The sequence below is a fragment of the Cariama cristata genome, unplaced genomic scaffold, assembly GCF_000690535.1.
Source record: "Cariama cristata isolate BGI_N322 unplaced genomic scaffold, ASM69053v1 scaffold9598, whole genome shotgun sequence".
Lineage (NCBI taxonomy): Eukaryota > Metazoa > Chordata > Aves > Cariamiformes > Cariamidae > Cariama > Cariama cristata.
In genome coordinates this window covers 9,333-35,793 of record NW_009630656.1, presented here as the reverse complement: position 1 = coordinate 35,793, position 26,461 = coordinate 9,333, and the positions used below count along the sequence as shown (strand labels likewise).

General features: G+C 43.6%; 1 protein-coding gene across 1 annotated transcript in view; it reads left to right on the top strand.

Annotated features, from left to right (window-relative positions):
• Nucleotides 1–26,461, top strand: part of TECRL (trans-2,3-enoyl-CoA reductase-like) — a 57,794-nt gene that overhangs the window by 22,262 nt on the left and 9,071 nt on the right. Inside the window, exons 3-4 of the mRNA XM_009705634.1 lie at nt 15,065–15,109; nt 16,369–16,472. Of these exons, the coding sequence (XP_009703936.1) occupies nt 15,065–15,109; nt 16,369–16,472 (149 nt within the window). The remainder of the gene's footprint in view (nt 1–15,064; nt 15,110–16,368; nt 16,473–26,461) is intronic.

Sequence of the window (26,461 nt, the reverse complement as noted above, 5' to 3'; positions counted from 1 at the left end):
TAGTGGGTTTAGCGGGCATGGTGGCATCAGGTATACGGTTGGACTTGATGATCTTTGAGGTCTCTTCCAACCACAATGATTCCATGATTCTATAAGTATCGGGAGGATGACCTCCTCTCAGCTTATTTGTGGCATATCTGGGCAAAGCTCTGTATACAAAATACAAGAGTCTGTCTGCTGGCACAGGTTTGTGTAACTTGAATTTATGGCTTAGCTGTCAAAGTAATCGAAGCATGCCTGTGAAAGCTGGGAATGCTTTCACTTCTTTTGTAATAGCTAGCCAGGAAATGAGAATGGCGTCATTGACCTAAGGCAGTTAAAAGAAAGAAGCAGCCAAACTGAGTTAGCCTCATGATGTTTACTGTCAAAGTGACAAAAAATTTACCTTATACTTAGACTCCAAAATCTCTCTTTTTTTTTTCCGCCTCCACAGTCTGTGTTGGAATTACAGAAAACCAATTCTGGCCAATTTTCAAAAAATGGCCAGAAAACACATGGAGTCTTGCTCCACATGAAATCGCAGTGATGTAGCCATCGGGTAGCCCTCCAGAAGGTGCTGTGCACTTCACAGACACTATTTTGCATCCTGAGCTGTGGTCATAACCCTCCCATTCAAGCCCTGATTCATGTGTCTCTTTTTGACACTGCTAAAGCCCAGAACTTGCATTTGGACATTTCTAGATGGGGTGCTGACATCCGACTGCTTTCTCCCAACTTAATTGGATTTAATAATGAGAGCAAGCACCAGACTAGGCACCTGCACTCACTTTTGCTGAGCACTTAAATCTCGTTATAAGTTGTGGAGAAAGAGATACTAAATCAGACTGAAAAGCATCTGATCAGAGATCCCTGGAGTTTTGCTTTCTGAAATGAACATGCGGTTACAAAGAATATTTTTATTATGTACTGAATTAGGAACCTATGGTTGAGGTTTGGCTCACCCAGCTGGTTTAGAAGCAGTGCACTTACTAACATAGGACCTTACGCAAGACTTTTAGGGTCAGATTTTTAAAGCATTTTGGTCTTCTAGAGATAATAATAAACGCCAGAAAGTCAACTGGGATTTTTGAAGTCTCCTGGTTCATGCGGCAATGAATGGCATGTTTAAGACTTAGGTCCTTAAGACTTGATTCAAAACCAATGGGAGTCATGCTATTGACTGGGGTGAGTTGTGTGCTAGACACTTTCTCCCTTTCAAGCTTCATTTTCTCATCTATAAAATAAGAATAATTAACCTGCCTTTCATCCACCTTGGGATCTTTTGTCTGTTTTGGCTGTGATCCCATAAGAAACATTCGGGACAAAGAATGACTTAAATATATGCCTAATGACCTATTGAACCAGAAGGAACAAGGTGTCTAAAACACAAAAGCCAGGCTATCCATTAAATGCTCATAGAAATAAGATGACCTTCAGAAAAACCAGCAATATTTAAAGCAGCAATGGAAAAAGTGAAGATCAACTCAAAAACTTTAATGGAAATTCACATTATTTCTCTTTTTTTTGGCAGCTGCTGCAGCTGATGTTATTGCATTTCATTAGCAGGATTACAGATATCATTTCAGATGAGTAACATAATAAAAGAAAAGGCAGCGAATCTATTGAGATATAGCTTGAAGCAGAACTGGCCCTCTCTGCTCTCTGGGATATTGTTCCCAGCTGAGATTTACAGGGCTCTAACAATGCATCACAAATGACATCCTATGTAAACAATCGGAGAACAAATGTGAGATGCTATTTAAATGCCTCATTAAGAAAAGGAAATTTCAGAGCTAGATTCTTTGCTTTTCTTGCCTTTGCAGTAGATTTAATTGACAGATCTAGATGAGAAACAACAAAATTTGTTTACCAGAATTGCCTATTATTAGTGACAATGTGTCTTATATGAGTGCCTATGGCTCAACTGAGAAAAGGACAGTGCAAGGCCCGATAGTAGTAATACAGGCTCTAGACAATGTCTAGTCTCAGGTAAAATGAAGAATTAAAGCCTACTGAACTGTTAATAGAAGATGCCAAAGTAGTTTTGGTTTTTAACCAGCTCCTTCATCAGTTTAAACTCCAGTATTATGTGTTTTGTCTGAAAAACAGATAGACTTCCAGCATTAACCTGGCGTTCAACACCAGATTCATGTGGGCTTAATGTTCATTCAGGGAAATCAAGATACTAAAAAAGCCCCAATGGGTCTTCATGACTGTGAAAAGAACCTCATGTCCATTAATGAAGACAGATACCTGTTGATAACGGCAGGGTCAAGATCGCTTCAGGCCTTTAAACGTGCTCTGCATCTACATCAGGTTTTTCATAGAATCATAATGGTTGGAAGAGACCTCAAAGATCATCAAGTCCATCATTGTGCTTTTGGACACCAGAGTTGGGCAGATGGCTTTACGGAAAGATCCAACGGTTTCTCTTATAAGAAGCTGCATGGAATGGGTCCACATGAAATGTCCCATGGACTTCTTGGGGAAGACAGCCGATAGGCACCGGATGACAGAAGAGGAAGCCAATCTCCCGTGCCAGAATGAAAGGAACCTACCTCCTTCTTGGAAAACTCTGGGACAGTATGAGAAAAAAAATGACAATTGTCACCTCTGCTAGACAGGTTAGAGAAGAGGCAGCAGGCTCAGCTGCTGAGTTCAAACTTTCCTCCAGGTCTTCTCTGCCCCATAGCTTCCCTGGCCGTGATTCTGCAACCTCCGGCTTCCGCAGGGCCAAGGGTAGGTGTGCCAAAACGAGTAGCTGCAGTTCTGGGAGTAGGGTCAGGTGAGCAGGACAAGAGCAAGGAAGGTTGTTTAGACCTGAACATGTCTTCAGACCCTATGACGATGACTTCTTTTGCATTTGTTTACATGTGCTCCCGCTCTCATATGCGTAGCCTGTTTATTTATTTATTTTCTTGTTCAGACATGGGGGGAAAGAAACCCTGAGAACAACCGAAATAAGAAATCTTTCAAACAAAACTTGATTATTTGCCACTTTTTCAAGTTAATGAAAGCAATGCATCAAAGATGATGAACAAACGATTCACAATAAAAATTAGGTGGTAGAGGGGAGTTCTGCCTCTTTCTAAATTATCCCCAAATTGCAATGATGTCCAATATATTTGCGTTGGAAATGATTCACCGTTGAAATTGATGTGCGAGTTATACTGGATCTGCAGCTCATTCACAAGTTCTGCTTGCCCACTGCTTGGCTCTCATTGCTCTTAATGGATGTTGGGTGCCTTTGAGCATTTACTTCTGTATTCCAGTCTAGCATTTAGTTATTTCCAGTCCCCCAACCATGCGCTACCAACTGACATTAGATTGAAAACAATTCCTATCCCCACCAATTAGTCTCAAAGTTTTCAATGAAGAACCCAAGCACCTCATGTCATATCTAGGGAAACTGGGGCACAGCCACCTCTTGATCCCTCAAAAGACTCTGGAAAGAGAAGCCAGTCTCCGAGGCTACCTGGTGTTTCACCTACTACCTTCCCCTTCTCATTATTTTCATCTCTTTTTTTAAACATTTGAAACCAAGCAAACACATACACAAATTGATGGGGCCACTGAAAATGTGGAAAGCTTAGCCGTGTCTAGCTAAGAGCAGGTGGGAACTTCTCTAGAATATGCTCATCTTTAGGAGAGCAAGCCAGTTTTTCCTGGAGAGAACCCCGGTATCCATTAGGTAAGAGAGCGGTTGCTGTATTCCCATGTAGAAAGCTGACAACATGTCGTTTAGTTTGACCGTTGCCAAGGACTGTCTTAATCTACAGAGAGATGACTGCGTGGCAGCACCTTTGTTAAAGGAACGCTTCTGACCTCTAAAAAAAAAGACACTGTTTTTGAGGTTTCGAAGATCTGTCATAAACTTCCCATTTTGAACCGAGTAGCCATGTGGGCCCAAACGCCCCGGATTCACTGCTGGCTAGATGCCTTGATATGAGGCACGCTATGAACGTGGCAAAGTATAGCCACATTTCTTACATGACCCAAACAAGATTTACCACATAAAGGTACAGGCATTTGAGCCCAGGGGAAAGGTGCGTGTTTCTGTATATACTTTGCTCCATTTTGGTTTTAGCATACACCTTGGAAAGTCTTAACTTTTCCTTCACCTCTTTTGTTGTTGCTGTTGTGATGACATATATTGGATGCGGGTTTAAGGCTGCAATCTAGATACTAGCCTGTTTTCAATGCACAATTACATCTTGACTTGTTTTTTGGGTTCATGGGCTCATATTTTTGATTTCCCATCAAAATGACTTTAGGAGGTACCATGTTTTCCAATCAAGATTTCCAGCTCAGGAAGCTAAGTTACACCTAGCATCAGTTAACGAGACCGGATTTTCTTCTTCAGGTAGGCAAATGTAACTTCATAGCCTGCCAACCAGAAGTTAGCAAAACTTCAGACAGAGAAAAAAAAGTTTATAGACTGAATTATTCCCTAAATGTGGTTAGAAAAAAAATGTGGAGGTAGAAAACGTAGAGAGAACTATACCAAAAAATCAGAGGCTGAGAAAGAACCAGTAAGTCACTCACCCAACACAAGACTAGGGTTTTTTCTGGGTTTGAAACACACAATCTCACTTTCTCCATAAACAACTCCAAATTCTGAAAAAAAAGCCATGTTTCTACAGCATCCAAAATATTTTTGAAAACTTTCAAGTAACTCTGCCTGCAAATAAGATGGCCAGCTCCAAAAATTGTTACTGAATGGCACAGAAACAGAGCAAACAGAACGTTATGCCAGTGGTTTATTTGCTCTGAACAAGGTATGTTGCTCTGGTTTAAACACATACTAACGGGAAGGCAATATTTTTTTTACATTCTGCCATTAGAGCGCAAGTTCAGAGTTCACCAACAGTCTAGATGAGTTGTGGCTATAACATTTACAGAGGAAGATCAGTAGAGGTGTTCAAAGGCCATTAAGCGTTTGCCATACAGATTGGGATGGAACGTCATCCCTCAAGTATGAGAATGAACATACTCGCCAAGCAAATATCACTGTAATCAGGTCCCTCAAGGGCCGTGCCCGTCTAACTGCAAAAAAGCAGTTTGCTGATCAATTCTAAGCATGTTATTACACTTCTTTCTACATGGCTGCCTTGTGGTTGATGTGCAGACGGCCTGCCTGGGCTCATTCCCTGCTGGGAGAGCTTGGGATGCCGCGTCCGGCGCTCTCCGTATGAGCTACAGCATCGCTCACAGCGTCCGCAGGAGGTGACCTGGAATCAACCACGTTTGCTGTTTATCCTCGCAATATCTCTAGTCGCTGGAAAGGTTCTATAGCCTCATTTCACAGCAGGGGAACTGCAGTATGCAGAGGGAAAATTATCTGTCCTCTGTCAGAGCTGAGATGGGAAGAGCAGTTTCCCAAGCTTCTGAGGCACTGAAGCCTTTGCTCAACCTAAATAAGGTGGTGGGATGGGGGGAATTAAACCAGCCCAAATAAACTTCTCCCAGGAAGGATGTGGGAACGGGGCTGAGCCTCTGGCTCGCGTGTTAGTGTCGGATCTGCTGCCAAAGCAGGGTAGATCTGCGCTGCCTTTTCCTCATCGCTCATGGAGAAACTGCAGTTTAGCCCTGGTATTAGTGGGGATTAATGTTCAATGTGGTGAATTTACCAACGAATTTATGAGAAGTTAATTTGCACTAAGGAAGAAATCGTGTCAGCTCAAATGTGTTCAGTCAATTGTTGATGGCATTGGTGTGGCCATTAGATACAAAAACCGCATTGCTATTAGGGGTTAGCGAGGGAATGCAGCCTGATTAGATTAGAGGCTGCAGAGAGCTCTATCCCCTGGACAGTCAAATACTGAAAGAAAATTATACCTCATTAGCATATTTTATTAGCTAATTGACTAAGGAATACTTTTAAAGAACCATAGCTAGAGCCTGAGGTAGGACTCTGCCCAGTACATCTGAGGTGGACAGGCACAAGTGAGCTTCTGAGCCATCTTTGGTGTATCAGCTGGGGTTGTGGGAGCACCGGCTACTTTCGAACGCTGGAACGTAAATCAGGAGGGCCCCAAGGCCGCTGTAACGTCCGCTGGTGCCGTACTGCATTCGGACAGCGTGCAAGCAGCGCCGGGTAAAACAGCGACTTTGCCAGTTCTCTGCTCTCGGCCCCTCGTGCAGTTGGTACCTACGAGTCCTTTAGCCGGCGTGCTGGTCGCAGCAGTATCCAAACCGGGGCTTTCGGAAGCGAGGAGGCACTGACCTGTGTATCAGTGTCCCGAAACACAGCAGGGCACAGCACCGCTTGCGCTCTCAGAACCTGGCACAGGCTGAGCGTGACCAAAGGTTTTAAAAGAAGCGACATTTTGAAACAAGCCTTAATATCTTACTGCTTTCCGAGGCCGCGGGGATGGTCAGATAGCTGTGTTTGAACACTCTGCTTTGCCGTCTATGAAACCCTTGGCTGGGTTGGCTACTGCCACACCGGTAAAGGTATTGGAGCAGTTAAGGATTCAGATAAACAGCGACTGATTTCACAAACCACCAAACGTTAAGCTGCGTTTTTAAAAATCCCCTGTTAGAATATGGAGAGGCAGATGGAGAAGGAAGGATATTTTTAGTCCCTGAAACACCTATTTAGTTTGGCAAATGTATGTACCTTAATGTGCAGTTTCTCGTGCTTGGGTCACCCTTTGTGCGAAAGCTTCACTGACAGTTTATATTTAGGAAGAGAACCCCACATCCCCCTGACACTTCAATGATTATCTTTGTCACCCTTTCCAAACTTGTAGAGACAGAAGAATCAAAGACAAAGATAACGACCAGAATACAGATCCTCAATCAGCACAAATTCCACATCTCTCTTTTAATCGGGGTTGGCATTTCAGAGCCAGAACACAACCGTCTGCAACTACGAAGCAAACTCCGTGCTATTTTAGCGCGTGGATCACAGGACGCAGCCCTCCCTGGGGGTCCCTGGGGAAAAGACTCCCCAGAGCCATTAGCAGAGTCCAGCACGAATCATCTCCTTGCACTGTTTAAGGGCAGTCCCTTATGGGAATGTTGCTTCAAGCTCCAGGCTCCTCACAATATCTATTTTCTTCATTCTCTGTATTCTGCTCTATGGTTGTTATCAATGAAATAAAAGGTGAGCCGCTTTCCCTTTCCCTTCCCTACGCACACTAATTGAAATGCAAATCCACGCAGAAAGATCAAAATTAATTATACTTTCTGCAGCAGGCTATGTGGAAAATCGAAATGCGCAGGGCTGGCTTTTCTTTCTCCTTTTCTCTCTTTTTTTTTTTTTGAGAAACAATGTAGCAAAAATATTGAAATACACATCTAAATTTTGCACGCTTGCTTGCTTTTAGTTTCAGGTGCTTTTTGCTTGTCTGAATTTCCACAGTCGCTTTCAGCGTCAAGCTGTTTCAGAAGGAAAACTGAAAGCTTAATCTGCTAGTGACATAAACTGACCTCTAAATGACAAATAACATTCTGTTTACCACTAATAACAATCGATCTTCATTAAGGAAGACTATGCTGACTCTTCAGAAATTTGTCCATTGTTGCTCAATCAGAATATAGCTAAAGCCTGAGATTATTTTTTTTTTTTTTCCCCAAGGGAAAAAAAAAAGCAGAGGGGGAAGAGGAGCGTTCTGGCTCTCAAGGAGTTCAGGCATTTATAGAAGTTTTTTTCAATGACAATGCAACCAGGCAAATTTGTGACCCAAGGTGCAGTGCAGGGTCTCCCAGGCTGGAATTCCACATCTGGGCACAGTCACAGCACATGAACCGCTTTTTTTTTTCGCTCCCAGGAACCAACGTATGGACAGGGCTATGCTGTTTGCCAGATCCCGAGTAAGAAAAGCAAAATTCCGACACTTTTAAAAGGGAACGGCTGCAGGCACTGTATGCACTATAATAGTCTTTGCTATAGAGACCTTAGGTATGCTCTGAAAAAAACCTTCTGCATCAGGCTCTGTGGAGGTGCCAGGTGCCAGTTACGTGCCTTTATGTAGGAAAAATGGATGCTCGCAGATTTTAAGTGTTTAAGGCCAACTGGAACAATCAAATGGCCAGCTAAAAAGGAAGCATTCAGCCAGACACTTTATCAGGCTGGGCCTTACTCGCTTAGTCGCGTGTGGGAAGTGCATGCTGTTCTGCCCCGTGGCCAGACCCTCTCCTTAGCACTGTTGGTCTTTGCCAATGTCTGGAGACATCAATTCAAGCCAGCTCACCGCTCGCTCTCCCTGGGCAAGCAGCATGGTTGTAGCTAGAGGCATTCAGGTATTACAAAAGCCAAAAGAAAGAAATGGATGCTTATAATCAAATAGCTCCGTTTTCAAATTCCACATGTCGTTAAGAAAGTGGTTATAGCAACTAGAGGTCAAGGTGCCTTTGTAAAACACACGGCTAGAGATCTTCCCTGGAAAGCTTACAAATTAAACAAATCGGAGAAAATACTCAGAGAAAAAAAGCTGACAAAGGAAGGGGATTTATCCCTGGGTACGGAACCATTAAAAGCAACAACTATTTCAGTACCCTGCTGAGATTTTACAGAACAGGACACACTGGCTCTGCTGTTTCCGCTGACTTCCCATAAAAACACAGCTCCAGTTCAAGACCTTGCTCCCGCTCTTTAAATAATCTGATGCACTACAAGAGAAACACAGCCTAGCTGAACGATCCCGGATCCAGCAAGTGCAGCCCTGTGCCCTAAAGACTTAGCAAGAGGTAGACGCAGCGTACAAGTTGGTAGCCTGGCCCCTGCGAGCCCAGCTGGGCTCATGGGCTCTGTACCTGGAGGGGGCTTGGCTAGAGCTGGCCTCTCTGCACTAGCCCTAAAAAAAATAAAAGACCCAGGTGATTGTGCCGGCATTTAGCGACTCAAAGCGACAAAACATCTTTTGGTCTGCGGCCAAAGAGGGCCTTTTGGGTGGGGCCATATGAAGAGATGCTGGGGCCATGCTTGCCCCAGGCTTTCTGCCGGGCGCTGCTGTTCTTCGAGTGGGTTGGTTGTTCAGATCGCAACACCCAGCCGCTGTCACAGCGAAGGCAAGCATACTAAGTAATAGCTTCAGATACTTTCTGTCTTGGTCTTGTGGCCCAGATTCATTTTACTGTGGTTTCTTAGGTGTGCTTTGCTTACTGCCATCACGCTTAGGAATCACTCAAGTGCAACGTTAGCACAATAAATCCCCCGGCCGCTTCTTCCAAATAAAAGCAGAAAGCAACAGCTTCAAGTCATTTCAGCAGCCCGCTTGCCTGCTGTCAGCTCAGTGAAGCAAGGATATGCAAACTTCAGTCCGGCAAAGGCCGCAACCATCAGCACGGTGGTATCTCTATCCATCCCTGTTTTCTCAGAAGCGTTCCTGGGAACGCTCAAACACGCCTGCGGCAACCAAGAGAAACAACACGTACGACCATTGCTGTTTAAGGTCGCAGACAGGGAACAACTGTATTTGTTCAGCATTCCCTTGTCAAGGAAAGACCTTGGCAAGTTTTCAGATAATCTGTGTGTCGGTATGTCTGTCTCTATATATTATGCACAAAACCACCATCCCCACATGTACTAACATGGGAATTTTTCCTAGCAATCTCGTGTTATTGCTACACAGATATCAAAACGACTGTCTGGTTAAGGTGGGGGAATGCATTTCGGCTGTTCTCAGTTCACGTGAGCAAGCGCTGTCACATTTCTCGGCTCACGTGTAACATTTTGTGATCGTGTAAGGGATATTGGTGCCGCAGTGGTCCCCAGAATTCCCTGTATTTCTGCAAATTTAAACAACATGTCGCTGCTGATTGATTATGGTAATTTTGTTGTTCATGTCATCCTATTCATATCACAGCAGGTATTGCTTGTAATTATTAAGGTTATTTGTTATTAGAGATGCATGGGTGGTGAAATACAATGAGAAGCAAGCAATTTAACTGATAATAAAATTAGCTGATCACAGAAAGTCAGTCTGCTAATTATCTCCAAACTGTGTCCGTCAGCTCTGTTTTGCATTTCTTAGACTCCTCGTTCCCCACCGGAATAGCTTTTGCAGGACTGTGTTCTAAGGAATACACCGAATTTCCCAGCAACAGAGGTCGTCATCATGTTACACCTTTGTTCTCATACAGGTTTGCCTAACTTCATAAATTCTTTGTGACAAATAGGCATTTGAGTGTGTAATTCACTACAGAACAGGCAGCGCACTAAAGAATTTTTATGGAAGGTTCTTTATGAAACTTAATAAAAATTAGACTGACCCCTTCAATTTCATAACTATTGGAAAGCACCTTGTACTTAGATTTCTTAGTTGTTAAATCTCCAAAACCTCTTGCGATATTTAAGTGGTGGAGCACACATTAAGGTCAATTTGAGTCAAGTGGATAGAGAGTACCTTTGGACACTTTTAAAACTGCAAATGGGCTTTCAAAATTGTCCTCAGTTCCTGTGATTGTCAGCCGATTCATTTGCTGAAACTCTAGTATAAAGGCAGCGCAAAACCAAACTGTGTCAGCTGTGGGACCAGTAGAATTTGGGTTTCTGCCTGTCTTTGAATAGTGGTATTGGCAGCTGGGATGGCCCTGAGGCTGTCATTTTAGCAAGCATTTGTATGGTTGTTCAATAGCACTACATCTCCTTTTTATATCCAGTATTACTAGATGGTTTCATTGTTGGGTACAGTCAAATTAAAGGTGGCTGTCAGTTTTCATAGATCCCGTCGGTTTGCTAATGTTTTAATTTTTGTTTTAAAAACTGGCAGGGACAACAAATAACCCATCCAAACTGAAATATTTTTCCTCATGTCCATTTTTTAGAACAGATTATTAAAAGTAAACATTAAGTCACTTACCAAGAAAATACCATCCTGTGTTGAAAAATTATGATGCTTTAAAGATAATAGCATTAAAAGATTTTAACTATTTTAAAATAAATGTATAGATTTTTTTTCCACAAATTTGGAACAGATTCCTGACAGAGAAGATGGAATAAGGTCAAAGACCTAAGACTCATCACGAATGGCTTACATTTCCAAACTAAAAAAAAGCCTGTACACATAGAAGGAACATTGCCTGAATCACAACAGAATAAATCATAGAATTGTAGAACAGTTTGAGTCGGAAGGGATGTTCAAAGACCATCTAGTCCAGACCACCTGCCATGGGCTGGGACATCTTTCACCAGATCAGGTTGCTCAGCGAAGAATTATGTTGATGTCACTTAACATCAAGGAGTTTGTGAATAACATTTGAGCTGAGGAATGGGCAAAGCTTTCAGGTGCCTGTGTGCATGCAGTTGCAGGGTGATCGTATTCACCACCCTTTGAGAGAAGGACAAGTCAGGAGCGTAGAAATAATCAAATAGGAGATGGAAAACCAGGAAGACATTTCAATAGCTGCCCAAACACGCTGTAAAGAAAGGAACCAAAGTTGTTCTACACAAACGCTAGAAATCTAAGAAACGTGATGGAGGAACCACAATATTGGCTAAATATCAGAGGATAGAAGATTGGCTAAATAGACCTGTGGTTTGAACCATGATGGCCATTCTTATTTTCTGGTCAGTCCATACTTGCCTTTTCAAGTCAAAACTGGTCTGGGATATAAGTGGGCTGAAATGTCATTTTTACAACTATGTTCCAAGTGGGAAACGCATGGTCAAACCCAGAACCCTGCATAAGGGAGCTGAAGAGCTCTGCTGATCACAAGGAACAGACAGGGACTGTCACCTACCGGGTACCGCGTGGCTGAGCTCTGAAGCCCCATCACAATGTCAGAAAGCAAGTCATAATAGATGATCTTAGATGCAACAGGAGTTACAAGATAAACTTCAGTCACCCATGCTCTTGGATTGCCATTAATCTCTACAGGAGGCATCAATGAAAAGGTGTCAATAAGAATAAACTGGGAAGTAAACCCTACTTAAAAAAACAACCAACCAACCCTGGAAAAGAGAAACCCTCCAGCTTTAGATTGGAAGCAAGGGGAGCTTTGCCAGGTGTGGGAGTGCAGAGAGGCCTTCGAGTGCTGCACCCCACTGCAGCTATGACTCCGTCTATGGTGAGCACTCGTTGGCTCTGTCTGGGAGCATGTACTCTCCCCATGCTCCTCTGAGCTCCTGCTGATGGCAGGTAAAGCTAATCTGCCAGATGGTACTGGCTCTAAGTATCCAAGAGAGCCATCAACCCCTCATTCTGACAGGCAGTAGCAAGAATTAATACAGGCGATAATTAGTCACTGCGTTTGGCTGCTTTTCACTATTAAAAGAATGGAGAGTTCTTCTCCTATGGGAATGACATGAACGTGTGTTTGCCAGAGCCAGGCTGGATTGGAATGGCTTCTTGCATTGCCAAATAGAAATCCAGAGCTGCTGCCCTAACGAGAGCTCTGGAGGATCCCCATGGAAAACAGTCACAGGAGGAAGGCAGGTAAATGGTGACAAGTGGAGCCAGGGCCCCCGTGGCTGACCGCTACCAAGTGGTGGGCAGGCAACTCTCTGATGTTTAGGAAGGCGTGGGGTTTCCTCTCTCTGAAACGAGTCTCTTCAGGTTGGGAGTGCAGAGTAGCCAGACCCCGGTGACCTCCCGAGGAATAAAGCAGGGTCACACTTCTCTCCAGAAAGCAACGCTGGTTTTTGCAGGACCCCGGGCAGCTAAGACTTGGGAACAGCCTCGCTAAAGTCTGCTGCCAGTGGGACTGAAAGTGGGGAATTCTCATGTTCAGACTAAACCCAACATACGCACAAACAGAGATGTGCTTGGACTTGGTCCCTCACTCCATTTCCACTTGACATTAGCTACTGGCCCCCCACCAACAGTAAGAGCTGGGAAGAAACATCCCAACAGTTAATTCCAGGTCCTTCCAGCAAAATACACACAGCACCCCAAGAATGGTCTGGAAAGCAGAGAGACACAGTGGTGTGATAACAAGGTCACCGCAGACAAGCAGCGGCAAAGGCACACTTCCATCTGTCAAAAACTTTGAGTGCATTTGAACATAATGGTGTACTGAGGCTAAAGGACTGGAAAAGCGGGATGACGTGCTTAAACGCACAACCTCTGTTTGCCCTTGTGAAGATTATGAGCCATACCTAAAAGTGCATTGCCACAGGATCAGGTAAATTGGCTTTTATTGAAACATACTGTAATATGGGGGCGAGGGGAGCTGGGGGGAAGATTCCAATTTAACACAAGTACATTGCATTTCAGGCTCCCAAATAACTATTGATATCTGCTGTCCTGGAGCAAATCATATCTCCCTTGACAAGTCAGACAGCTGCTCTTTCTCTATCTTCCTTTTGTTATCTTTAATAGCCATGGACTGTTGTGGTACCTTAAAAAAAAAGTCTGCAACTTACTTGATGGATGTCTCACCTCCTGCCGTTAGCCCTGGTTCATGGGTTCATCTAATGCCTGTTCTTGCCTACAAAACTCAGACCAAGTGCTTTTGAAATGAGAGTGTGCCGGGTGCCAGCGCAGAGGGGGCGCAGAGCACACTGTGTACAGCTCCTCTTCCCCTCCAGCTGGCAGCCAGCGGGGTGAACAAGCTCTCCTGATCATCCTAAAATACAATTAAGATAGAAGCAACCTCTGGAGCTCATCTGGTCCAGGCTCCTGCTCAGAACAGGGCCAGCTTTCAAGTCCTGTAAGATTGCTCAGGGTCTTCCCCAGCGGAGGCCTGACTATCTTCAGGGAAGCAGATCCCACAGCTTCTCGGGGCAAATGTTCCCAGGTTTGAGCACAGTCATTGGGAAGAATTTTCTTCCATTTGTTTAAAGTACGGGAATAGTTGTATCTTAAATACAGGAATACTAACAATTGTAAGACAGGTCTAAAGAAAACCATGGCTATGTTTGCCCAATTTCACCCAGACATTGAATTGAAAAGCACAAACGAAATCTCTTTCAGGCTCTCAACTGTCCTAAGGTGTGTCAAAGGAAATAAAGACAAATGCGGTAGAAAGGGCTGGGGGTGATGATAGTGCAGCTATTCCCTCCCTTTCCTCTGTCAGACTTTGCTGCCCCCAAATCTCAGTCAATGCCATGGGCCAAGGTCTCCCCAGCCTGCCCCAGGTCAGCCCTGAAAGCCTTCAACAGCAAACTGAAGTGTGTGTGTGGGTTAAGTGAAGTTATATGTCTTTGTGATGCAAAGGAGGACTGCTTATGTGGTCCATTCACAGAATCACAGAATCGATGTGGTCGGAAGAGACCTCTGGGATCGTCGAGTCCAACCTTTGCCCTAACACCACCAGGTCAACTAGACCATGGCACTAAGTGTCACCTCCAGCTGTAGGGGCACAGCCCTCTGCATACAGGCACTACAAAGAGCTGGACAAGTTAACAATTTGAACAGCCACGATCCCTTCTGCAGTCTTTCTGTGGCAATTACCCACTTGCCCTGGCATCGAGGGAAACGAATGCAGCTGGAGACCTGTACCTGTTTGAACCAACTAATGAGGCTCTGTCCAAAATCACCAAAGAGCACCTAATAACAACTGCCAACTGCTATTATGCGTTTAGGAGCAACCTTTAAACTACAGCATTAAAAAATCTCCTTCTAGGGAACATCCTTAAGTTGATGGGTATCATGGAAATCATACATAACCCTGTATTAGCTACCCAGGTGCCTCTGCTTTTTGTGTCTCTATTTGCCTGATTAATCCGTGATTAAGAGCTAGTGCTAGCTGCACATCCCTAGTCAGGTTTCATATTCCTAAATGGGAAAAACCAACCCCTTTGGACCAGACTGTAGAACAAGCATCATTTCGGATGGAAGGGCAAGACTGACACATTCAGTACAGAGTTTTGGCAAATATAGTAATAAATAGGGTCCTCTTTATACTTCCCAGTGGTGCAGGCACACACCTATTTTTCACGTGCTGGTGGAGCAGTCAGCATTGAGATTGGCCCTTCTAACACTCAAGTGGGGAGAAGGGATTTCTGCTCTAATGTATGCTTTGTCAGCCCCTCCAAGCTCTCTTGTATTCTCCTTGTATAGCTGAGACCGAAGGAGATAATTTTGGTTTTGAATCCCACATTTGTAGCCATCAGCTAAAAAGAATAGTAACAGAAAGAGAAATTTCGATCCTCCATCATGAAATTAACAGCCATGCTTTGTGATTTGAACAGGTCCCCAGTGGTACCCTTCCCGCGTTGGCCTCCAACTAGAACGCAGTAAGTATTCATACAGTTGAATATGGTCACCTAAGGTATTATTAATCCTCTGGTAAGGTCTCCTCCTAACAGTACTGCTCTCTCTATACGTGCTATTGGGTGAACTGTTAGCACTTTTTCATTAATTGATATCAATAATTAACTTATTAGCTTTCTCATTAATACAGAATCTAATGGTTTTGATAACCACTGAGTAAAAATATTTCAGAAGACAGTATATGATCAAATAATGATGATCAGGCAGTTTTAAAACCATTCACTCACTCACTGTATTACCCATTTTAATATTTGCTCACAGCCTCATCAGAACATGCAACTGGCTGCAGAAGGCAGTCTCTTTTTTTGTGCCAGGACACCAGTTCTTGGTGGACATGGCAGTGAGAGATGTGGGCTGTGGGGCATTTGGTCTGTGGACACGTACCATTGCAGAGCCCTGGAAAATAAGGGCTCAGCGCCTGGTGGAATTTAGCATCCTCACTGACTTAAACAGTCAAAAAACATATGTTGAAAGGGAGATACAAGACATAAAATGGAAAAGAGAAAAGAAGCGTTGCAGCCACAGCAACACCCCGTGCTAGTGGCTGTTGGGTTTTCCTAATATCCACCTCGCTGCCTCTATTAAAAAAAAAAAAGACAACCAGATATTACCATTTTATGTCTCTGCCTGTACACTCAAGGTCCATCAGAACTGGAAGGAGATGCCTCAGAATACTGTGAAAAGTGATGTAATGCTCAGACACACCTGGTCTGCCCAGGTCAGACAGCTTACAGAGAAATCTTGGACTGTGGGCCTTTGCCCAAGAAGTTGTGTTCATCATGATGGTACAACCTATTGTAAAATAACCCGAGAATGCAAACGCTTCAGCAAAAGACATCGGTGAGGGAGACACCGCGTAACATCGACTTTCCCATTAGTCTTGCAAGACAGAACAAAAAGTGCTCTATGAAATTGTCTGTGTGATTGCATGGCATGTCTCTAATGGTGTAGATTAACGGAGATAGCACCGTAACAATTGCTATGCATTGCTGCCCAGTGACATGTCAGCCTAATGCTTTTGTTGAAATGAAAGGAGAATAACTCTCATCGAAATGCTCTCGGTTGCTAACCTGGAGAATAAGTATCAAGTCACCAAAATAAATCAGAATAGAAGCTGGGCCTACACCTTCACCGTTAGCAGGGCAGCCTACGTGTTATGCTGAGCCTTTGAGAGGATGCCTGTTGTCCATGCCACCTCCTCTTCCCTTTTTTGTCATTACAGATGGGCCCTATTTGAAGGATTCCATTAACATTCAAAGCCTTGCCGTTTCCTCCATCATTACACTGTACTTTACAGACCTGGGTCAGCAGGTCAGTTGGACCACAGTAAGTATGTCCTTGTAACAATCAACACGATACATCTGAATGTACAATGGTTTTAGCATCAAATTATTCCAACTTCCTCAGCCTGTCCTTCCCTGTGTCAAACGGTATAATTACTTTATCAGTAGTCAAAACAGAATTAAATGGATAGTGAGCCAAGTTATCAATGTGCTAACTCTGACATCCAGTTAAAGATTAGAAGCTGGACATAACAATATTGCCTGAGTGGGGGAAAAAAAAAAATAAATCAATTTTTAAAAACAGTTTTAGCTTATCTGGGGTTTATATGCCTGTGCAGGACCTGTAGCCAAATACATTCATTTGCTACAAGGCTCCTCGGCTTTGAAAGTAGAAGGATATTAAAAAGAAAAAATGAATTTCTGCTAATCCTGTTACTGATGCAGGAAAATTATTGGATGGGAACGTCTTACTCTTTGTTCACCCGAAGAACAGTTCCGAGAGTGGTGAGGCCAAGGATTCCAGACAAGAAGGTGCCCAGCCAGGCTCAGGAGTCACAAAACATTTGAATCTCTTTGTAAAACAAAAGCATTTGCCATGAGCAACAATACCCGTACTGCGCTGTAGGTAGAACCATGGCCTGTTTTTCATTCTGGCCTCAGTTTCACTTCAGTTATTTTCCTGTAAGCAGCTGCTGGGAGCTCAGGGTGGTGAAAGAGGGGCAACCTGTTCCATCCCAACGAGGTTGTGGGGAACTCCAACCTTACAGGCTCATCTGGGCAAGGAGGCAGTGAAAGTGTCAATTCTTTCACAGCCCCAAGATGGAAGACAGCAGAAGGGGTTGAAAGGACAGTGAAGGAATGGGAGATGAAGAGACCTTTCCAACATCCTGCAAGGGCATAGGTGACGGAGCTGAAAGTAGTCTCACTGCAAGCCTGCCCTAGCTTTGGCTGTAGTTGGCATGTACTGCGTAGCTGGAGTAACACACAGCCCACATCTGTATTTCGGGTAATGAGAGACCCAATTTCTGCAGAGAGGAACATGAATAAGACAGAAGTACAGTTTCTGAAAGCCATAAAAACCACGATGAGATTATTCATAGCAATAGCAAACAAACCAATTGCTTCCAATTCCTTTAATGAAGCAAATGAGTTTTTGCTAACTGGCATCATGGCTGTAGGCCAAATTCTTAGGTTCTTACCTCAGGCAGCCCAGAGATCCCACCCTGCCCACGTGAGGGGACCACCAGACCCACTGACAAGCCAGTGTCCTTCCTTGGCTGGGCCTATATGGATGGAGCTTGTGAGTGTCAGGTCTCTAAGCAGCTTGGAGGTGATAGTACTGGTTCCTCTCTCCTGTAGGTCACTATGGGCTAGGAAGGATTACTACAAGACGTATAGAACGGACATGCTATTTTACAGCTCCTTATCCGTTAAACAGTACACTCCAGGTGGATGTTACTGCCAGAGCTGCCCTCAATTTTGGGAAGAGTCGACTTCTGGATCAGCGCTGTAAGGTCACACAGCCATCTCACCTGCCCAAGCTCACGTGCTTTTCTCTCTCTCCAGGGAAGCAGACAGTCCCCATAGCAGCACAAACTCTGGCAGGTTTTAGCCTTTATGAACGCAAACATGACCTATAGCTATACTTCCCAGTTCTAACAACGGGACCCCAATCCCTAGAGGGTGACAAGCCGTTTACTTCAGTGGTGGTAGAGCAGTTCACGCTGTGGTGAGGTCTACAAGTTTACCAAGGCTGATCCCACACTGATTATTTATGGCCTCCTGAAGCCATACTGATTAATGCGAGTTGGGGTCTTGTTTCCCGCCCCAACCCATCCCACCACCTCTCAACCATGGAATTTCCTTGCAAAGCAAAATTGTCAGGACCGTAGCCTCCTGTTTGCTACAACTAAGTAATCTGCAAGAACCTTATTTATTCTCTCCTTTCCTGGTGGTTTATGTAGCCTAAGACAGTAACATAACTAAAGCTTAATATCCCATTATAAATAGTGCAGTTATGACTAGGCGTTGATACTGCAGGCAGTGGCTTTTTTTTTTTTTATGATTTAATCTGTGTGTGCGGAAAGTTGACTCCATGAGTTTCTGAATATTCATCTTATCCCATTCTGTTCCATATTCTAAATTGTCTCCGTTCTCAGTGGGAGAAATCTTCCTACCCACGTTATTTAAGCAGTCAAGAGATTTTTATATTATAGCTAGTCTATAGCAATAAAGTTCATAGAAGACTGTATTCTAACAAGAGCAATTAAGAACGCATTTGTACACAGGACGTGTAGTTTTACCGGCATTTTTGCTGTGCTTAGAGCTCCCATTTTCCCATCCTCCTTGATGCTCTATCAGACTTATGCACACAGTGAGGGATGCTTCTGATTTAAAGGGCTGACATTGAAATAAACAAGGCACAGAATAAAAATATTCTTATCTCATCAGCAAAATGATAGCTGAGGTACAAAGGGCCACATTCAGGTCTGGACTCTAAAAACAGACACAGAAGCACATGGAGATACGTTGGTGCTCCAGAGGTCGATGCATTGGGCACGGATCTGTCTAGGGGAAAACTAAGCACAGAGGTGGCTCTTCTGGGGCTTTGTCACCTCATCGGAGGTCACACTTGAGGATCAAGAACACTAAGACCCCCAATGCCAGGCATTTACAGCAGGACAATGACTTGTGTTTTTTAAAAGAGGAAAGCGGTACCCACCTCCACCTCCTGAGAGCAGTACCCTCTCCAGGCATGTTGTAAAATAAAAGATGATGCCATTGTCTGTTCCCAGACAGTTTGGGTCTCAGTCTAGGAGTGTGTTTCTGAATCAAGAAAGCTCAGCTTCCCTTCTGGAGCACACACAGTCTCCGATTTACAGTCCTTGTCGCATTCCACCTTGGTGGCTCAAGGGTATGTCATCTCCTGTTGTCTACTCGGGCCCTCTGTCAGAGACTGCCACTTTGTAGGAAGGATGTTTTCTTCTCATCCTCAGCTTTCTTAAAACATGGTTGCATGGTGACCAAAATATTTTTAGTGTTTTGTGCAGTGAAAGGCCAGACATTCCCTGGGCTCAGGTTCCACCGCAGCTCTGAGGTTGGTTGACCAAATTTCACTAAGTTCTAGAGGCTGGGTTGCTCTGGGGAAGGACAAACTGGGCTGAGGGATTTGCAGTTCTCCTCCACTGGAGCAATTACGTGTCGATCTCTCTTGAGAATGAGGCCCTTTCCTTGGATTTCTACCCACGTTATCCTACCTCCGCTGCCTCTTTAGAGGAAAGGAGGCCCTCAAGGCTCATTTCCAAAAAAGCAATTCAGGGAGAAAATCTGTTTCTTAGTATCATGGATTTTGTTAGAACTCTCTACTCTGCCTTCTTTTTTATAAAACAAATATTATCTGAAACACATAATTTACTTCTGCACAAGATTTACCAATTCTTTTACCCTACCTGGAGGGGATAGTTAAGGTTTGCTGACTGATGCTGCAGAGACACTAACGGGAGAAGAGTTTACAGATCTTTTCTGTCTGCAAAGACTGTACCCCCCAGGGGTGTTTGAAATTCCCACCACTGGAGTGATGGGTTTTATTTTTAATCTCAGTCCAATTTTGGGCCTAAGCATGTTTGACAGAGACCTCTTTTTACATACTGCAACGGGGCATGTGACTTTTTGAAACATGGCTGGTGTTTTACCACTAAGAATGCATACCGCTGCTGTAGTCAAAAGGAAAAAGAAAACCATTCTTCCTGTTCAAATTCAGACTTCTGTTAAAGCTTTCCTCATTTGAGCAGTGATTGCAATTTCCGATTTATCAGCTTCCGTGGTCTAGTTGCTACCCAGGCAGGCTACCAGAAGGTTCAAAATAGAACTGAGAAAACAGCATAGAACTGTGAAAAATATATTTTACCTCCAAGTCTGTGAATTTCAGAAGATTAACCCTGAAACACAGTGCTTCAGTAAATATTTTTTGTAACCGTGATTTAAAATTAGGGATTGCTTAAATACTTTGACTCCTGAGAGCCTTAAAATACTGCAGCTGGTAGAACTGCTCCATTTCAAATTTTCCAATGAAAAAAAAAGATTCTGCTCAATTTAGAAACGTAGAGACTAATATTTAAACCCAAGAACATCTTTGAAATCTGAAAATCCATGCTTTCACTAATTGGTCTGTTCCCTTCTGGCTGGCGAGCAAGATTATCACCGAGTTAGACACTGTGGAAAATGAACAAGAAGCCAAGAGATCTATGTTTGAAGCTTTGTGGTTATGTATAGCCGATGTACAGAGCGGGGAAGTGCATGCTGTACCGAATAACGAGGTGTGCCTTCTCTCTCGGGGGGAAGGCAGTGTTTCGGGCAGCGTGGTTCTCTCCTCTTACTCGCACAGTGCAAATGTACCAAAGTTTTTTGGTCCTGTGGGTGTAGGTAGGTGGTGAATAGGGGAAGAGCAGTTTGCTCTGACCGTGGCTGGCAGAGCTCACTCGGTTGGTCCTGTAAATACGGAACATCCCATGAAGTTTGTGGGATAAGTGTGATAGGAAGCAATTTATGAGTATTGATGGGTTTGAAAAAGAGGCAGCCAAACTCCTGCAGACTCATTTTCTCCACCTTCTCTATACTGGAGTCAGCTTTGGGCTTCCCACGGGGAACAACTAAAGATGTTTTCCCTAATTTGGGAACAGAAGAAGAGGCTTCAGTAAAGGTCTGTAACCCCTCGTGGGATGCAGAAGTATGGACAATTATAACAGAAGAAAAAAAGACAGGATCTGAGGAATTTGAAGGAGCGTGAGGGCTGGAAGTCCCAGCAAACTAGTGGGCCAGTGTGAAGAAGATAAATTTAAGAAAACTGCTATGATCATTGCTTAGGAAGGAATTTGAGATCAAGGTAAGAAAGCGAGCTGAGAATCTGTAGGATGTATCAGTGGAGAATGTCACTGAGCATATATCTCAGTGGATGCGTATCAGAGATTGCGTATTTTGTGGTCAATTCAAACACAGTTAGTTGTGGGACAGGACCCTACAAATTGAACAACACTTGCGGGGAAATGTGGGTACCTGGAAAACTCAGCAGCAGTGCCAAATAAACAGAATGTGTGATTCTGTGTAAATCTGTGGGTGGCTTAATAACGACTACAACAAAGTGCCAAAGAGAGAGAAATCCTAAAACGGTTTTTCATTGCTAAACCTCTTGGATCAATAGATAATTTGATTATAGAAGATGATCTCCAGGAAAAAAAAGAAGTCGTTATTTCCTCTACAGCACTTTTTCCAACTACAATTATTTGTAATGCAAAGCACCTCCATTTTACAGCTAACAGTTCGTACTTGGCAGAGCTTTCTGCTTGAACACACAGTAAGCGTTGTCTACCTTGGTACAGCCGGCCAAGTCTTGAGCTGATCCCAGTCAAATGCTATGAACTTTCAAAACACTGTAACCTTTCACAAAGGCAAACTACGCACACAAGCTTGGTCTTATTTTTCATTTAATTAAGTCTAATAATTTTCAACCTCCAGGGTTATCGGGAGAGAACAGCTTGCATTTGCCTGATTTCTTGCCATGGTTTTATATTGTTTTTGCCTTTCCCTGGGCCACATCATACTTTTGGCTCTTTATTACTGCCCAGCGGCAGCATGAAGTCAACTGATAAGGGAAGAGGAGACCTCTGAAACTGCCCAGCTGGCTGACTGGGATTCCTCAGATGCTGCTTCTAATAAGGCAAACAGCGTTGCAATAATTTCTCTTGGTCTCTGCAACAAATGCCACTAGCTCACGACGAACCATGCCAGCGTATCAATTTTTTAGGTGCCAAAGGGAATTAATTCAGAGGGGTGAACGTTCTAGTTGCCGTTGAACACAGTACAGGCTGAAGAACCCATCCATAAGTGTTTATAGTAACACTCTTGAGTTTTTACCACTTCAAGTGCAAAAAGAAGGTAGAGGGAATTCAGTAAGCATAAACAGAACAAGCTGTTTCTTTCAGTTATCCACAACTTTATGCTTAAACCCTTCCTGGTACTTAAGGAATGAAGAGCTACCTGATGTATAGTGCTGGTAAATGTAGACCCTTTCCTATTCATATTCAGAGTAACTAGGGAGGTTGACAATTTGTCAATCTATGCAAATTTGATGAGTTTTAGTCCCTACAGAATGCATACGCTTGGCAAAATTATTTTGTATGGGGAATTTTTGCCCAACCCCATACCGGTGGTAAGGAGAGCACAAAGAGGAGAGTGAACCAGAGAGTGACCCAGTGTTTGAGAGGACCTGGTGTCCCTTTGCCATTCTTTGCCCACCTTGTCTGACGACCTCGACAAGTCACTGAATTTCTCTGTATCTCAGTTTCCAGCTCTGCGGCAAGAAAATAACAGGATTTTCCCTTTCGCAAAGTGCTTTGAGGCTTCTAGATGAAAAGCACCGTGAAAGAGCTAGTTGAGGTTATTAGTAATACTAAAGGTGTTAAAAAGCACTATTTCATTTAGGTATCTACATAGCAGATGATAAATATACGTTTTAAAGTGACACACATTACATGGCAGATTTCAAAATGCTGTCAAAGCCCTGTAAAGATTTGGCAGCAAACCTGAACTCACATTGGTGTTTGGTTACAAACAGAACTTCAGTGCTTCGCTCAATACGTATAGGTACAAACATACGTAACACACACACATGTGCGTGCGTAAGAACGGCATTTGTTAATTCACGGTAATTTTCCATTTTCATTAAGAACCACGCAAAGGCTTGTGCTCTCAGGGAAGAAATCTTGACCAGAGTACGAAGCGGTCTGATGTCAAACCAGTGGTTTCAGCCAGCTCAGACTTTGGAAAAGAGACGAGAGGAAGCTGGGATTTCACCTCCCTTTTCCCACAGCGGGAGCACAGGCCTGGCTCAGGGACAAACAGCATCCATCACTGTTCACTCCCCAGCTCCTGAAGCTGGCCTGAGTCAGCTGCAATTTGCCTATAAAATCCTACAGCAAATCCATCCCTATTCTCTGGTATTTGTAGTAAATATTGAGCTGCAGCCTGAAATACTCTCAGACACCGAGTGACTGCAAAACCTGCTGAGACAAGGGAAGTTGCAGGTGCCCCTGCATGCGCTATTTAAGTTTTGCAGAATGGAGTAGCCAGTTCCATGAGAACTGGAACAAAAAAATCATTGAATATTCTAGCGGCCCTTAAGAACTGTACTACCTGATGCCAAACTGCTGCTGCTGTGGATTTTTACAAACGTGAAAATACAAAAATTTTAAAAAGATGAAGATGCAAAGATGCTGCTAAAATTATGCTGTTCTCATCCCCAGGTAACTATATGCCCTTTAATGAGGTAGCAAAGCATATGAAGTAGAAATTAGTCCAGAAATTAATAGTGTTTCTTAATGATCATTAGCTCAAGAGTACTTTGGGCTGGGATTATAAAAGGAGTCTAAGGCAGGTAGATGTTAAGTTTAATGTGATTTAGGGACTTGGGGGGGTTCAATTGCCTCTTTCTCTTCTCAGAAATCCCACCTGCGCTCTGTACACTCGCAGATAGGGATGGTCGGTCTGCCCGGTATCAGTAGATCCTCCTCTTTACGCAGGACGTACTGTCTCAGCCTGACCCTGGCTCAGACCTGCAACTACTGCCTTTGTCTCCCATTTATCAGAGAAACTAAGCTCTGTCCATCCGATAATTTATATACTACAGCTACTTTCCCATCAAAGTTACCCGGGACACGCTTGAGCTGTTTTGTGTCTCTTGCTGTGCCAAAAGCTTTAGGCAATGACTCAAAGTCATTGTCCTGGCTTGCAGGTATTATCCTCATACCATGCCCTCCGATTCCCCTGCTTGAACCCCGACATCCCATTGGCAGTGGAAGAGAAAACATCACGACCAGCACCGATGAACTGGGAAACTGCCCCTACATGGCATGGAAAGAGTTGCAGGAAGGGATCGGTATGGAAAAGGTTGTATGGCCTTTCCTCAGCTCCGTGCTGCGGCTTGTCATAAATGAGATAACGTGAGACGATGCCAAAAGGCAATGTGATACAAGATAGGGTGTGTTGCGTGGTATTACAGAAAGGGCATGTCGTAAACATTACAGAGAGGAATTAGCTGATGCCCTCATGTGAAGGTGGCTAATCTGTGGGCTGTTCGTTTATAAAGGTCCCGTTGGACTTTTTTTCAGACTCCCTCCACTCCACCTCCTCTGTTTATAGCTTCCTTTTGTCCTTTTCTGCCTTTTGCCCAACCAGTACACACAGTACTACTAACTCACACCAAAAATCTTTCCATTCCCTCTAGCAGACCAGTTGGGATGGTGTCAGGCGCTACGCCAGCTGCCCCTACCAGCCAGAAAATTCACCTCACATTCTCTTAAATAACTTCAAAGAGCTCCTTTCACCTCTGCTGCATTCATACCTCCCTAAATATACCCTCTGTCTCATAAGGTCTGGGATTATAATTCCTGACCTGGTTTTTACTCGTTACAGTAAGGTGTTACTGGTGTGATCATCTGAACAGTGATAAAAGAAGCAGGTACAACCTGGCTCATGCAAGAAGAGATGCCTTGCTGGTTTGCGAATCCTGTATTATTTTCCCATTTGTCTCATCATCTCTTGAATGATGTAGGCTCTCTCTTTTGACATATTTCAGATCTGAGTTTTGTTGTTTATGTAGGAGATGTTTCCAGTGTAGGTATTACTGAATCAGGTCCCCAAGGACCTGATAATGGTGACAGTTAAAGAAGCTTGAGTTTAGCACCCTGTATGGAGCTCATCCCTGGGAGAGGTTGGATTCAAGACCAGCACTTTCTCTATGCCACTGAGAATAAGAGGTATATAGAGTATATAACACCAGACACTGGAGAGGAGAGAAGGAAGGTGAGAGAACCGGACATTGTAAAGATACAAAATAGAGCGTACAGATGTGGAAAAAAGGAACAACTCCCTGTTTTCTTTCTTCAGGGAGTTAAGGATGAATTCAACAGTTAAATTCTGTTGAGCTACGCACATTGTAAGAGAGGTGTAATGCTTCTCCGGGAAAAGATCTTTGTGTTTACTATGGACCACCAGATTTGGCTGCATCAAATACATCAAAACAATCTAGGCAGGCCGACAAGATCGTAAAGAAAACATAATTTTCTTCTAAATACTGGATTTTTTTACATTTCTACAATAGTAAAATGCCTTGCGCTTTAAATGATCGCTTTTTTGGTTTTTACAAAATGGTATTTCTTTTGTCCAGAAACTATAAGCTACAATGTTATTATTTTCAGGATTACGTTTAAAATTTGATTATTATTTTTGCAGGATAGCTTATCAGGAACTAGTATCTTAGTAGTTTTGTAGGTTTTTGGAGCATCTGTAAAAATGATAGGTTGAAGGGATCCTTAACACAAGCCCAGCACTTAGCTATAGGATAAGTATGAAGATACTCAGTAGGCTTAATTGCATATCTTCATTGAGAATCAATAATGAAAGAATGGCGCTTGCTTTTGATTGCCTATGGTTAGAACCGATTGTAATTTTCTGTTAGTTTAAGACTACTTTCCCTTTTACCTGCTTGAACTCGTGGGATTATTAGCAGAATTTCTCTGCCTGCCTTTCTGGACCTCATTTTTCATTTCTGATGAATTTAAAATCAGCGGGCTGGGGAGGGAAGGCAGAGGTTGCAGCACGGGAGATGCAACAGAGGGAAACAGGGTGAAACTCACCCAAAATATTAAAAAAGACCCCAAATCCACTACAGCAAATCGAACCTCATCCTCTAAACCAGAATCCTACTGATCTTAACTATGTTCCAGCAGCGTGAGGCAGTTATGACAAAGATAAATACAGTCCTGCCTGCCAGACAATACCTACTTTCATTGCAAATCTCACAGCTGACCCTGGACCACCTGCCTGCCTCCGCGGGGGCGATTAACCCTTCGTGTCGGATGTGACTGACACACAGATACGACGGGACCTTGTCCCCAGCTTGTACAGCACCCTGAGCACGCCGAGGCTGCTCACCTCCGCAAACCCCAGCTCCAGCGCTGCTGTTCGTGCTCTCAGCCG